At 51.9% G+C, this 15,131-nt stretch overlaps 1 protein-coding gene across 1 annotated transcript; it reads right to left on the reverse strand.

The window, feature by feature from the left end:
* Window positions 1–743: 743 nt before the first annotated feature.
* On the reverse strand, window positions 744–5,027 carry LOC119961411 (BTB/POZ domain-containing protein 17-like). The gene is made up of 2 exons (XM_038788799.1): window positions 5,018–5,027; window positions 744–2,306 (listed from the first exon to the last, which is right to left on the reverse strand). Exon 2 carries the CDS (start codon window positions 2,304–2,306, stop codon window positions 999–1,001), a length of 1,308 nt encoding a protein of 435 aa, XP_038644727.1. The 5' UTR covers window positions 5,018–5,027; the 3' UTR covers window positions 744–998.
* Between the last annotated feature and the right edge of the window lie 10,104 nt (window positions 5,028–15,131).

Raw genomic sequence — 15,131 nt, forward strand, 5'->3', positions numbered from 1 at the left:
ATTCTAGAAAATAATTGGTTCTATTTGTGGATTTTTAAAAAAGATTCCAATTAAGGGGCAATTTAGCATCGTCAATCCTCCTACCCTGCGCATCTTTGGGTTGCAGACACAGGGAGACTGTGAAAACTCAATACAGACAGTGACCTAAGGCCGGGATCGAACCCAAGTCCTCAGCGCCATGAGGCAGCAGTGCTAGCCACTGTGTTGCCCCTAATTGTGGAATTAATTTGCAAACAATAATCTGCCTTGCACACAAATACAGACATTATACATACATGTGAATTCATTTAGAATAGTACCAGGAGATGAAGATCTTCAGTTATCTGGAGAGACAAGAGAATCAGAACGCACAGTAGCACAGTGGTTAGCACTATTGCTTCACAGCACCAGGGCCCTGGGTTCGATTCCCGGCTTGGGTCACTGTCTGTGCAGACGCTGCACGTTCTTCCCGTGTGTGCGTGGGTTTCCTCCGGGTGCTCCGGTTTCCTCCCACAGTCCAATGATGTGCAGGTTAGGTAGATTAGCCATGCTAAATTGCCTGTAATGTCCAAAGATTAAGGTGGGGTTACTGAGTTTCAGGGATAGGGTGGAGGCGTGAGCTTAAGTAGGGTGCTCTTTCCAAGGGCCGGTATAGACTCAATGGACTGAATGACCTCCTTCTGCACTGTAAATTCTATGATCTATTTAATGATTCTGATTGCAGAAACATGCAACACAAAATGCGACCATCTGATCCATCGTACCTGTGTTGACTCTTTAAAATAGTTATCCAACTAATCCCACTGACCAAGTCTTTCACCATGGCCCTGCAGTACCCAATTGCTTACTGTATAAAACAGGCATCTCCACATCCCAGCCTCCTATTTTTTTTCAGATTGTCTTAAATCTGTGCATCCTTTGGTTTTCAGCCCTTTTGCTGCTCAAAACAGTTCCTCTCCATATACTCTATCAAAACTCTTCATGAGTTGAACACCTCAATTCAATCTCGCCTGAATATCTTAACATTTCTCCCAGATGGTATGTCCGATGACGTGCAGCTTAATTGTGTCATTGCTGATATATTTATCCCACTCAGACAAGGGGATCAGATCATTGATCTGGGTATTCTCAGAGTGCGGGACATTGAGGGTCTTCATGTCATTCACAAACCACATGCCATTGACACATTGGTAAAGCAGAATGCTCAGCTTGTGAGAATGTGTCTTACCAGCTGGGTCACAATTGCTCACCGAGGCAGAGAGAGTGGAAAACTCATCCTCTTGCTGAATCTCACCATATTGCATGTGACTGTGATAATTCCTCCTTGGCCATTGGACCCTTTGACCTGTTGGTAAAAAGGAAACACACCATTGAGTCTTCAGTTTGAAGTGGCTGGTCGAGAACGAAGTCAAAGTAGACGTCTGAAGCTCATATCCACTGATGTTCCAGAGGTGGCTGAAATCTTGTGATGTATACAGCCTCATGGTAAATGGGATGGTGGTAATATCATGGCGTTTGCTGATGACATCCATAGGTAAAAGGTGCACTTGGTAGACCAGCAAGCCCTCCCTGTACAGGTAGGTAGAGATTGCCTCGGGTAAGTTCCCTGGGGCTTGGAGATCAAACAGTTTCTCTGGGGGCATCATCGGATAGCAAATATGCTGCAGCATTTCCTCAGTATGGGCAGGATGCAGGGACAGCCAACTCACCAGAGCTTGGAAAAGGACCACTTCATCTTCCACAACCAGGTCAGATCTTTGGAGGAGAGAAGAGAGTTGGTGGGGTTCCATCGATGTCCAGTCTGGGGACTTTATGATGGTGTCAATGTTCCAGGCTATAAACCGGAGGCATTTCTCTTCCAGTTGGGTCAGGGCAGTCAGCTTGGCATATCTCTGCCATGTGATGGCGCGGTTGGAGGAGCCCGGGGCAGCCACATTGGCCAACATGAACTGCTGGCAGCTTTCTCTCAGCTCCTGGACGTTGTACTTTTCTGACAGAAGGTGAAGGGGAAGCACATTCACGGTGCTGAGGGTGACACTCCCGCTGTAGAGATACCTCAGGAAATCCTGGAAGTGATCCAGGCAGTCCTCTTCCTCAGTGAGGTGGACAGTCTGGTCTTTAGCATCCGACCAACGCTCAGTGTCCAACAGGGTCCTGAAGACGTCACTGCGCACGACCAGGATGAACTTGTGGGCGTTCAGTGTGAGCTTTTTGTTCACAATCAGTTTGATGTCGCTGAAATCCTCCTTGTTGAACAGGGCAGAGAGGGTATTAACGAAGCTAGTCTGGTTATCTAGACTCTCCAATGGCCCAGTGACATCCATCATCTGTCAGTGAAGTGCAAACAGTCAATAATTAGCACTAACTAACCAGGAGCAAGGAGACAGTGAGCAGGGATAATGGAAACCAATGGAGAGCAGAATGTTACTAACGGAGCCTCCTCACCCCAGCCTTCAGCCAGGGATCTGTACTGGGGTCTCAGACACCCTCACCCCAGCCTTCAGCCAGGGATCTGTACTGGGGTCTCAGACACCCTCACCCCAGCTAGGGATCTGGACTGGGGTCTCAGACACCCTCACCCCAGCCTTCAGCCAGGGATCTGTACTGGGGTCTCAGACACCCTCACCCCGGCCTTCAGCCAGGGATCTGTACTGGGGTCTCAGACACCCTCACCCCAGCCTTCAGCCAGGGATCTGGACTGGGGTCTCAGACACCCTCACCCCAGCCTTCAGCCAGGGATCTGTACTGGGGTCTCAGACACCCTCACCCCCCTTCAGCCAGGGATCTGTACTGGGGTCTCAGACACCCTCACCCCAGCCAGGGATCTGTACTGGGGTCTCAGACACCCTCACCCCAGCCAGGGATCTGTACTGGGGTCTCAGACACCCTCACCCCAGCCTTCAGACAGGGATCTGGACTGGGGTCTCAGACACCCTCACCCCAGCCTTCAGCCAGGGATCTGTACTGGGGTCTCAGACACCCTCACCCCGGCCTTCAGCCAGGGATCTGTACTGGGGTCTCAGACACCCTCACCCCAGCCTTCAGCCAGGCTGTACTGGGGTCTCAGACACCCTCACCCCAGCCTTCAGCCAGGGATCTGTACTGGGGTCTCAGACACCCTCACCCCAGCCAGGGATCTGTACTGGGGTCTCAGACACCCTCACCCCAGCCTTCAGCCAGGGATCTGGACTGGGGTCTCAGACACCCTCACCCCAGCCTTCAGCCAGGGATCTGTACTGGGGTCCCAGACACCCTCACCCCAGCCTTCAGCCAGGGATCTGTACTGGGGTCTCAGACACCCTCACCCCAGCCTTCAGCCAGGGATCTGTACTGGGGTCTCAGACACCCTCACCCCAACCTTCAGCCAGGGATCTGTACTGGGGTCTCAGACACCCACCCCAGCCTTCAGCCAGGGATCTGTACTGGGGTCTCAGACACCCTCACCCCAGCCTTCAGCCAGGGATCTGTACTGGGGTCTCAGACACCCTCACCCCAGCCTTCAGCCAGGGATCTGTACTGGGGTCTCAGACACCCTCACCCCGGCCTTCAGCCAGGGATCTGTACTGGGGTCTCAGACACCCTCACCCCAGCCTTCAGCCAGGGATCTGTACTGGGGTCTCAGACACCCTCACCCCAACCTTCAGCCAGGGATCTGGACTGGGGTCTCAGACACCCTCACCCCAGCCTTCAGCCAGGGATCTGGACTGGGGTCTCAGACACCCTCACCCCAGCCTTCAGCCAGGGATCTGTACTGGGGTCTCAGACACCCTCACCCCAGCCTTCAGCCAGGGATCTGTACTGGGGTCTCAGACACCCTCACCCCAGCCTTCAGCCAGGGATCTGTACTGGGGTCTCAGACACCCTCACCCCAACCTTCAGCCAGGGATCTGGACTGGGGTCTCAGACACCCTCACCCCAGCCTTCAGCCAGGGATCTGGACTGGGGTCTCAGACACCCTCACCCCAACCTTCAGCCAGGGATCTGGACTGGGGTCTCAGACACCCTCACCCCAGCCTTCAGCCAGGGATCTGTACTGGGGTCTCAGACACCCTCACCCCAACCTTCAGCCAGGGATCTGGACTGGGGTCTCAGGCACCCTCACCCCAGCCTTCAGCCAGGGATCTGGACTGGGGTCTCAGACACCCTCACCCCGGCCTTCAGCCAGGGATCTGTACTGGGGTCTCAGACACCCTCACCCCAACCTTCAGCCAGGGATCTGTACTGGGGTCTCAGACACTCACTACATTTATGAACAAGTTGGGTGAAAGACTAAAGAATATATTTCTTCGGTCGCTGATGACACTAAAAGGTGATAAAATAAGTAATGTAGGTGCGATACAAAATAGAAGGAAGTTACACTGGGACGTTGTTCCAGGTTAAGTGATTGGATCAAACTTTAGTGGACGGAATTCTGAATGCTGGGAAGCGAGGAGCGGATGAGCAGAAAATTTAAGCATCCAAATCAGCTCGACAGATAGAAAAATAATGTTGCAAGGTAATGGATTGTTGGCCTTTACCTGGAGGGAATTGGATTACAAATATGTTGACCTTGTGTTTCAATGAAACAGAGATCTGTTTCCATACATCTGGAGGCTGTGCTCAGTTCTGGGCACAACACAGGAAGAATATATATTGGCCTTTGAAGATGCAGCACAGATTCACGGGAACGTTTGGCATAAAAGTCTCGGCTCACTGAAGAAGAGGCGTCAATCTCTCCTCCTGTACAACAAGGTATAATTTCAATCGTCCTGTTTGATATAGGATTCTTTCTCTAAATCTCTCTATTTCCGTCTCCTGTTCTGTGTCTTTCTCTCTACTCTGTCTCTACTCTTTCTGTCTCTTACATGTGTTTTCTGTCGCTACCTCTCTTCCTACCCGCTCTATATCTGCCTCTTCTGTCGTCTCTTTGTCTCGCCTTCTCTTTCTGTCTTTACCTCCCTCTCAGTGTCTCTCTCTATCCCTGTCTCTTCCATTATCGCTTCTCCTATTGCTGACATGTAATGCAGGAAAATGCTACAGTAAAGTAATGAGGTCTCACCAATGATTGAACGAACGACACTATTACAGCCGGCAGGAACCTTTAGCTCCTCACTTTCACTTTCACTTCCTGGTTCTGACAAGTCTCAGTGGGCGGGAACAATAACGTCCACGTCTCACACTCAGGAAGCTCCAACATAAAACCCTCAATAACAAACTTAATGATAGAATCTCTACAGTGCGATGGAAGCCATTCGGCCCATCGAGTCTGCACCGAACCTTGGAAAGAGCACCCTACTTTGGCCAACGCCCAGACCCTATCCCCAAAATTCAGTAACCCCACCTAATCTTTTTGGACGCTAAGGGGCAATTTTGCTTGGCCAATCCACCTAACCTGCACATCTTTGGACGTTGGGGAAAACTGGAGCACCTGGAAGAAACCACACAGACACAGGGAAAACGTGCAAACTCCACACAGTCACCCGAGGTCGGAATTGAACCCGCGTCCCTGGCACTGTGAGGCAGCAGTACTAACCACTGTGCAGCCGTGTCACCCCAAACTACCAAGGCAGGACTCGAATCTGTTGTCTTCTGACATCACAACTAGAATCGCCGAAGTCAGACGTAGTTGATGTAGCTTACATGTATTTCAGCAAAGCATTTGACAGCTCTCGCGTGGGAGACTTATAGAAGGCAAATGCACATGGGGATACAGGGAACTTGGTCAGGTGGATTCAAAGCTGGCTTAGCTGTGGGAGATAGAGGATGATGACAGACGGCTGCTTCAGTGACTGGAAGCCAGTGTCCAGTGGGGTACCACAGGGATCTGTGCTGGGTCCCCTATTATTCATCATTTATATAAATGACTTAGCTGACGATGTGGCCGATAGGATCAGTAGGTTTCTGGATGACACAGTGATAGGCTGAGTGATTAACAGTGAGGTTGAGTGTCTTGGGTAACAGGAAGATATAGACGGGATGGTCAAATGGGCAGAAAAGTGGCAAATGGAATTAAACCCTGAGAAGTCTGAGGTGACACACTTTGGAAGGAGTAGTTTGACAAGGAAGCATTCAATGCATGGCACCACACTGGGAAGTCCTGAGGAACAAAGAAACCTTGGCGTGTGTGTAAATAGATCTCTGAAGGCAGAAGGACAGATAAATAGGGTGGTGAAAAAGGGCATATGGTACACTTTCCTTTATCAATCATGGCATAGATTACAAAAGCAAGGAAGTCCTTTTGGAGTCATGTAGAACATTGGTGAGACCACAGCTGGGGTACTGCATGCAGTTCTGGTCACTACATCATAGGAAGGATGTGATTGCTCTGGAGCACGTGCAGAAGTATTTCACCAGGATGTTGCCTGGGATGGAACATTTTAGTTATGACGAGAGGTTGGATAGGCTTGGGTTGTTTTCGATGGAGCAGAGAAGACTGAGGGGTAACTATATCGAGGTGTACAAGATTATGAGGGGAATGGACAGACTAGATAGGGAACAGCTGTTCCCCTTATCTGGCGGGTCGGTTACATGGGGGACACAAGTTCAAGGTGAGGGCTGGGAGGCTCAGGGGGGATTTGAGGAAAACCTTTTTACCTAGATGGTGCTGATGGTCTGGAATTCACTGCCTGGGAGGGTGGTAGAGGCGGGTTGCCTGATATCCTTTATAAAGTACCTGGATGAGCACTTGGCATTCGAGACTATGGGCCAAGTGCTGGCCAATGGGATTAGGATTGGCAGATCAGGTGTCTTTCATGCAGCAGTGCAGATTCAATGCGCAGAAGGGCCTTTTCTGCACTGTATTTTTATATGATTCTTGCCTTATGCATTAGGCCACGGCTAAGAGAGAAAAACTTCCGAAGAGCATCAATGGTGCGCAATATCAGGCAAAACGGAATGCTTGCCAAGCCAAAGAAGGGGGAGGTAAGAGCAGAATCCCGATCAGTGAAGTGGGTTTAGCATCCAGTTCTCCCTCACATCACTTCTCTCAACCCTCTCCATTGAATCCAAAATTTCACACTGGGTGTCTGACACCCAATTCCTGATTGACAAAAATCTCCAAATGAATACTAGCAAGAGTAAACCTGTTGTATTGTGTGAGGGGAGAGAGGAACATGTGGACAAGGGATGTAGATTAAGTGAGACGGAGACTGAGTGAGACGGAGACTGAGTGAGGAATTGGGAATTGGGGTCAGGTGGGAATTCAATGCACAGGGGCTAAGTTTAGCTCGGCTCACTCAGCTAAATTGCTGGCTTTTAAAGCAGACCAAGCAGGCCAGCAGCACGGTTCGATTCCCGTACCAGCCTCCCCGGACAGGCGCCGGAATGTGGCGACTGGGGGCCTTTCACAGTAATTTCATTGAAGCCTACCCGTGACAATAAGCGATTTTCATAAGAGGGCCTCTTTCTTTTCTCTACTTTTTTCAGCCTCCAGCAGTTTGTGGGTTTCCTTCCTTGCTCCATGTTAGGTGAGCGCAACTTTCTATTACTGTATCTGTATCAATGATTAACCAATTGACTAATTAGGTAAATAACGTTGGACAGAAACGGCAGGGCTGGTGGTGTGGAATGCACTGGAATCCCATACAACCATATCTGCAGAAAGTTTCTGCAGTTTCGACTCAGAGATGCTGAGCTGGGGTTTGGTTTGTGGACATTGTGGGGCATCAGGGAGGGGCCAGAGTTACCTGGCACCTTGTTCAAGGAGGCACTCACTCCCCTCAGGTTAGGCAGGAATTTAGAATTGGTCAATGGTTAGGGACCAGAGGATGTGAGTGCGAGTCAGGAACCAGCATGTACTGATGGAGGAGCTTCAGCCGTTAACTTTGTCCAACAGGGGGGACTTCCGGTTGCGGCTATGACCAGCTAAGTCGCACATTTGGCAGCTCCTGCGACAAAGGTGTTTAAGGGCCGATTGGAGGGCCCCGACGGTACTGTAAAGACGAATCCCGGTGGGGGAAGGCTCCCTGAGGAGAGTGAGACCAACTTTATGGTCGGTACTCGGAGTGGGGCGACAAAAAAAGCGGCAGCAGCTCCCCGAAAAAAGCGGGGAAGAGGACCAAAATGGCGGCCGGGTGGCGCACTAGAAGATTGGAGAAAATGGGCGGAGGAGCAGCAGGCCGCTCTCCTCCGTGTGTTTACGGAGCTGAAAGTGGAACTCTTGAGTCTATGAACGCGACGACCACAAGGCTGATGGGGGCCCAGGCGACCCAAGAGGCGTCGATAAGAGAGCTGCAGCAGGAGATGACTGCAAGGGAGGAGGAGGCCACGGTCCTCGTGGGAAAGGTGGAGGTGCACGAGGCACTCCACCTGAAATGGCAGAGCCGCTTTGAGGAGCTGGACACTCGAATGAGGCGGAAGAACTTGAGGATCCTGGGCCTAGCAGAAGGCCTGGAGGGGCCTGATCTCCCGAAAATATGTAGCGGAGATGCTGAGCTCCCTGATGGAGAGGGGGCCGGTCCATCGCCCCTGGAGCTGGAAGAAGCATATCGGGTCATGGGCTAGGCGGCCTAGGGCGAACGAGCCCCCGAGGGCGGTGCTGGTGCGATTCCAGCGTTTCTGTGATCGGAGAAAGTGCTGAGGTGGGCCAAGAGGGAGAAAAGCAGCAAATGGGAGAATTCGACGGTGGCGGATATACAGGACTGGAGTGCGGAGGTGGCAAAGCGGCGGGCCCGGTTTAACCGGACGAAGGCGGTGCTGCACGCAAGAGGATCAAGTTCGGAATGCTGCAGGCCAGCGCGCTTGTGGGTCACCTACAAGGACCAGCACCATTACTTTGAGACCCCAGAGGAGGCATGGACTTTTGTTCGGAGGAAAAGCTGGACCTGAACTAGAACTTGGGAACGCCGGCGGTCGAGGCCGCCCGAGTACCCTTGACTGATCAATTGGCCCATGTCTTTCTTAGGCCAGGTCGGAACTTGGTTTAAAGTTGATGGATCGTTTGGTTTCTTTGAAACTTGTGTTATGGGGGTTTCTTTGTTCCTTTTGTGTGTCTCTTTCCCGTTGCCAACTTCCCTTATTATTGTTGTTGTAGGGGGGGCTTTTTTTACTGTTTTTGATCTGTTCTTTAAGGGTTATGGTTACTGTTCTGTTCGATGGAGGGTGATGGTTAAATACGTTATTATTGGGTAGTTATTTAGTTATGCAGGCATAGTTATGTATTTATGTATTTATTTGAGATTTGTTATTATATTGTTATATTGTTAAGTTGGGGAGGCGGGACGGGGGGGTGCAAGTTGGTTATGCGTGTTTCTTTTTCTCTTTTTTCTTCTTCTCGTTTTAAGGGGGCTTTTTTATGGGCTTGGATGGGGACGGGGGTGGAATTGAAGATGGCGGGTAGGGGTGTGGCCGGGGGGAAAGCCCGCGCTTTCCCCTGTTTCCCGCGCGCGGGACGGAGGAAGGGGGAGGAGAGAAGAGTGGGGTGTGGCCAGCAATGGCGGCTTTTCCCGCGCTGAAGCGGGGTCAGAGAGGGATGGCAAGGGGGGGGGGGAGGCCCCTCCCCCCCCACATCGGGAGGAGTCGGAGTGTGGCAGGGGCAGCCGGGTCAGCGAAAACCAGCTGACTCTCGGGAGTACGATGGTGGATACACCGCGGCTAGGAGGGGTCCTAGCCAGGGGGGGGGGGGGGGAAGGGGGGTTAGGGGGGGATACCGGGTTGCTGCTGGAAAGGCCGAGGCGGGAAGGGAAGAACGGGAGGAGAGAGGGGGGGGGGGCCATCGCCATGGGGAACGGGTCAGAAGGGGAGGGTCGACCCGGGGCGAACAGGGGACAGGACATGGCTAATAGACAGGGGAAAGGGACGGGTCGCTCCGCGACCCGGTTGATTACTTGGAACGTGAGGGGGCTGAATGGGCCGGTCAAGAGATCAAGGGTTTTTCACACCTAAAGGGACTGCAGGCGGATGTGGCAATGTTGCAGGAGACTCACTTGAGAGTAGTAGACCAGGTACGCCTGAGAAGGGGGTGGGTGGGACAGGTGTTCCACTCAGGCTTGGACGCAAAGAACCGGGGGGTGGCGATTTTGGTGGAAAGAGGGTGTCGTTCGTGGCGGCGCAGGTGGTAGCAGATAAGGAGGGTAGGTACGTGATGGTGAAGGGTAGGCTGCAGGGAGAGAATGTGGTGCTGGTGAATGTGTATGCCCCGAATTGGGATGACGCGGGTTTTATGAGGCGCCTGTTGGGCCTCATTCCGGGTCTGGAGGCAGGGGGCCTGATCATGGGGGGGGACTTCAATCCTCGATAGATTGAGGTTCCCAAAGGTCCAGGAGGAACGGGTGGAGGGGCTGGGGGTGCCGATAGAGCTGCAGGAGCTAGTTAAAGGGATAGGCCAGATGCAGGCGGGGAAGGCGCCGGGGCCGGATGGGTTCCCGGTGGAATTTTATAAGAAGTATGTGGACTTGGTGGGTCCAGTGCTGGTGCGAGCCTTCAATGAGGCGCGAGAGGGGGGGGTTCTGCCCCCGACAATGTCACAGGCCCTGATCTCCTTGATCCTGAAGCGGGACAAAGACCCTGTACAGTGCGGGTCCTACAGGCCTATCTCCCTCTTGAATGTAGATGCCAAACTGTTGGCAAAGGTCCTGGCAACCAGAATAGAGGATTGTGTGCCAGGGGTAATCCATGAGGACCAGACGGGGTTCGTAAAGGGACGACAACTTAACACAAATGTCCGGAGACTGTTGAATGTGATTATGATGCCAGCAGTGGAGGGGGAGGCTGAGATAGTGGTAGCACTGGATGCGGAGAAGGCATTCGATAGGGTGGAGTGGGAATACCTGTGGGAGACGCTGGAACGGTTTTGGGTTTGGGGAGGGATTTATCAAGTGGGTGAAGCTGCTGTATTCGGCCCCGATGGCGAGTGTGGTTACAACGGGAGGAGGTCAGAGTATTTTGGGCTCCATCGAGGTACCAGGCAGGGATGCCCCCTATCCCCCTTACTATTTGCGTTAGCGATCGAACCGTTGGCGATGGCACTGAGGGGTTCAGGGGGGTGGAGAGGACTGACAAGGGGAGGGGAGGAACATCGGGTATCACTCTATGCGGATGATTTGTTGTTATATGTGGCGGACCCGGAAGGGGGAATGCCGGAGGTAATGGAAATACTAGCGGAGTTTGGGGACTTTTCGGGATATAAATTAAATGTGGGTAAAAGTGAGGTCTTTGTGATACACCCAGGAGATCAGGGGGAGGGAATTGGGCGGCTCCCCTTTAAGAGAGCAGTAAAGAGCTTCAGGTACTTGGGGGTGCAGGTGGCAAGGAACTGGGGGACCCTCCACAAGCTGAACTTTTCAAGGCTGGTGGAGCAGATGGAGGAGGAGTTCAAGAGGTGGGACATGGTACCGCTGTCGCTAGCAGGGAGGGTGCAGTCAGTCAAAATGACGGTCCTCCCGAGGTTCTTGTTTCTGTTCCAGTGCTTGCCCATCTTTCTCCCCAGGGCCTTCTTCAAGAAGGTAACTAGCAGCATTATGGGCTATGTGTGGGCACATGGCACCCCTAGAGTGAGAAGGATTTTCTTGGAACGGAGTAGGGACAGTGGAGGATTAGCGCTACCCAATCTTTCCGGATACTACTGGGCGGCGAACGCATCGATGGTGCGCAAGTGGGTGATGGAGGGGGAGGGGGCAGCTTGGAAACGTATGGAGAGGGCGTCCTGCGGCAATACAAGCCTGGGGGCGCTAGTAACGGCACCATGGCCGCTCCCCCCCACAAGGTATACCACGAGTCCGGTAGTGGCGGCCACCCTTAAAATCTGGGGGCAGTGGAGGCGACACAGGGGGGAAGTGGGGGGTCTGATGGCGGCGCCACTGAGAGGGAACCACAGATTTGTCCCGGGGAACACTGGCGGGGGATTCCAGAGCTGGCACAGGGCGGGCATCAGGCAACTGAGGGACATGTTCATAGAGGGGAGGTTTGCGAGCCTGGGAGAGCTGGAGGAGAAATTTGAGCTCCCCCCGGGGAACACGTTTAGATACCTGCAGGTGAAGGCATTTGCCAGACGACAGGTGGAAGGATTTCCCTTGCTTCCCGATAGAGGGGTGAGTGATAGGGTGCTGTCAGGGGTCTGGGTCGGAGAAGGGAAGGTCTCGGACATCTACAAAATAATGCAGGAGGTGGAGGAGGTATCGATAGAGGAGCTGAAAGACAAGTGGGAAGCGGAGCTGGGAGAGCAGATAGAAGATGGGACATGGGCGGATGCCTTAGAGAGGGTCAATTCGTCGTCGTCGTGCGCAAGGTTGGGCCTCATCCAATTTAAGGTGCTGCACAGAGCCCATATGACGGGGACTAGGATGAGTCGGTTCTTCGGGGGTGAGGACAGGTGTGTTAGGTGTTCGGGAAGCCCTGCGAACCATGTACATATGTTCTGGATGTGCCCGGCACTGGAAGAGTTCTGGGAGGGGGTGGCGGGGACGGTATCGAGAGTGGTGGGAACCAGGGTCAAACCAGGGTGGGGGCTAGCGATTTTTGGGGTTGGGGTGGAGCCAGGAGTACAGGAGGCAGGGGAGGCCGGAATATTGGCCTTTGCGTCCTTGGTAGCTCGGAGAAGGATCTTGATTCAGTGGAGGGACACAAGGCCACCAAGTGTTAACACCTGGTTAAACGACATGGCAAGCTTCATCCAATTGGAAAGAATCAAATTCGCCCTGAGAGGGTCGGTACAGGGGTTCTTCCGGCGGTGGCAGCCCTTCCTTGACTTTCTGGATCAGAGATAGGAACTGGAGGCCGAAACAGCAGCAACCCGGGGAGAAAGGGGGGGGGGGAAGGGAGGGGGGGGGATAGCAACGAAGGGAGCACGTCAGCGGGGGGTCGCGGGCAATGACTGCCCGAGGCCATCGGCAGAAAGGGAAAAACGGTTTGGTTGCTAGACTGGTAGCGCGGGGGGGGGGGGGGGGGAGAGAGGGTGGGGGGGTGCGCGCGGGGGAGGGCGTGGGGAGGATTTTCCAGGGGGGATTTGTTGTGTTATAATTTAAAATGTAGTAGGGGTAAATGTTTGTATCGAAAAATTTCAATAAAAATTATTTAAAAAAAAAAAAAAAAACTTTGTCCAACAGGTACAATGTGAGTGCTACTTGTGTGGGTGAGGAGGAGGACTGTCTGGTGGATAAACAGACTGAACATATCACCACGGTGAAAGATGCCATTCTCGTGGGTGAAGTGAAGGGGAATGTGGTCATGATAGGAAGTATTATAGCGAAGAGGTAGATAATGTTCTCTGCAGTTGAGAGTCAGAGTCCAGATATGTGTGTTTCCTGCCCAGTGCTAGATTTAAGGCTATCTGCTCAGGAGAGGAACTTGTAGTGGATGTGGGAGGATCCAGTGGTGGAGGTCCATTTAGGTACTAATGACATCAATAGGACCGGAAAAGAGGTTCTGCATTTGGAGCATGAGGACCTTGGAGCTAAATTTAAAAGGGGATCCTCAAGTGTAATAATCTCTGAACTATTAACTGCACAAAATTGGTGTTGGTAAATAAGATTCGAGAGACGAATATGTGGCTCAAATATGGATGTGGGAGAAATGGGTTTCAATTCATGGGGCAGTATTTGGGAAAGTGGGAGCTGTACCATTGGGATGGTCGACAGCTGAACTATGCTGGGACCAGTTATATAATCAAATGGGTTGTGTAACTCGGGCGGTAGAGAGAGCTTTAACTACATCTTATGGGGAAGAGATCATGTGAGAGATACATAATAAAGGGCAGCACAGTAGCATTGTGGATAGCACAATTGCTTCACAACTCCAGGGTCCCAGGTTTGATTCCGGCTTGGATCACTGTCTGTGCGGAGTCTGCACATCCTCCCCGTGTGTGCATGGGTTTCCTCCGGGTGCTCCGGTTTCCTCCCACAGTCCAAAGATGTACAGGTTAGCTGGATTGGCCATGATAAATTGCCCTGAGTGTCCAAAATTGCCCTTAGTGTTGGGTGGGGTTACTGGGTTATGGGGATAGGGTGGAGGTGTTGACCGTGGGTAGGGTGCTCTTTCCAAGAACCGGTGCAGACTCAATGGGCCAAATGGCCTCCTTCTGCACTGTAAATTCTATGTAAAGGAAATCAAAATAATAGAGCAGAGCAGCAGTTTTGGTGATGAGTTCCAGAGTGTGACACGAATGAATAAAATATAGTTGTAATAATTCACTAACACATAAAGCGAGAAAAAAAAATTATTTTATTAATTCAAGTGATGTGGACTTCACTGGCTCAGCCAGCATTCATCGTCCATCCCAAGTTGTCTTCAGAAGGTGGTGATGAGCTGTCTCCATGAATCACTGCAGTCCCTGAGGTGGAGGGACAACCATTGTGCTGTTTGGGAGTGTGTTCCAGAATTTTCACCCAGCACCAGTTAGGGAACGGCTGATATATTTCCAAGTCAGGATGGTAAGTTGCTTGGAGGGGAAACTCCAAATGGTGACGTTCCCACATGTCTGATGTCCTTCGAGATGATGGTAGCCGTGGGTTTGGAAGGTGCTGTCTAAGGAGCTTTGGTGAGTCGTTGCAGTGCATCTTGTAGATGGTACATACGGCTGCCATTGTTCATCAGTGGTGGAGGGATTGAATGTTTGTGGAAGGGGGAGCAATCAAGTGGGCTGCTTTGTCCTGAATGGTGTTGAGCTTGTTGTTGTTGTTGGTGTTGTTGGAGCTACACTCATGCAAACCAGTTCAGAGTATTCCATTACACTCCTGATTTGCATCTTGTAAATAGTGGATAGATTTTGGGGAGTCAGGAGGAAAGTTACTCACTGCAGGATTCCTCACTTCTGACCTGCTTTTGGCATCACAGTATTTATATAGCTGGTTAAGTTCAGTTTCTGGTCAATGATAACACTCAGGTTGTTTAAGGCCCTGCGTCTGAATTCATGCAGTATTCGTAACGAAAGGGATAAATTGTTAATACAGATGAAGACAAATGGTGTTTGACATATCAAAATGATAAGAAGCTGGGAACAGGTGGTGGGGTAGCTCTGTTATGTCAGGATTCCATTAGTTCTGGGTGAAAATGGCAGCATGGTGGTGCAGTGGTTAGCACTGTTGCCTCCCGGCGCTGAGGTCCCAGGTTTGATCCCGGCTCTGGGTCACTGTCCGTGTGGAGTTTGCACATTCTCCCCGTGTCTGCGTGGGTTTCGTCCCCACAACCCAAAAGAGGTGCAGGATAGGTGGATTGGAAACGCGAAATTGCCCCTTAATTGG

The sequence above is a fragment of the Scyliorhinus canicula genome, unplaced genomic scaffold (assembly GCF_902713615.1).
Source record: "Scyliorhinus canicula unplaced genomic scaffold, sScyCan1.1, whole genome shotgun sequence".
In the NCBI taxonomy this organism is placed as follows: Eukaryota; Metazoa; Chordata; class Chondrichthyes; order Carcharhiniformes; family Scyliorhinidae; genus Scyliorhinus; species Scyliorhinus canicula.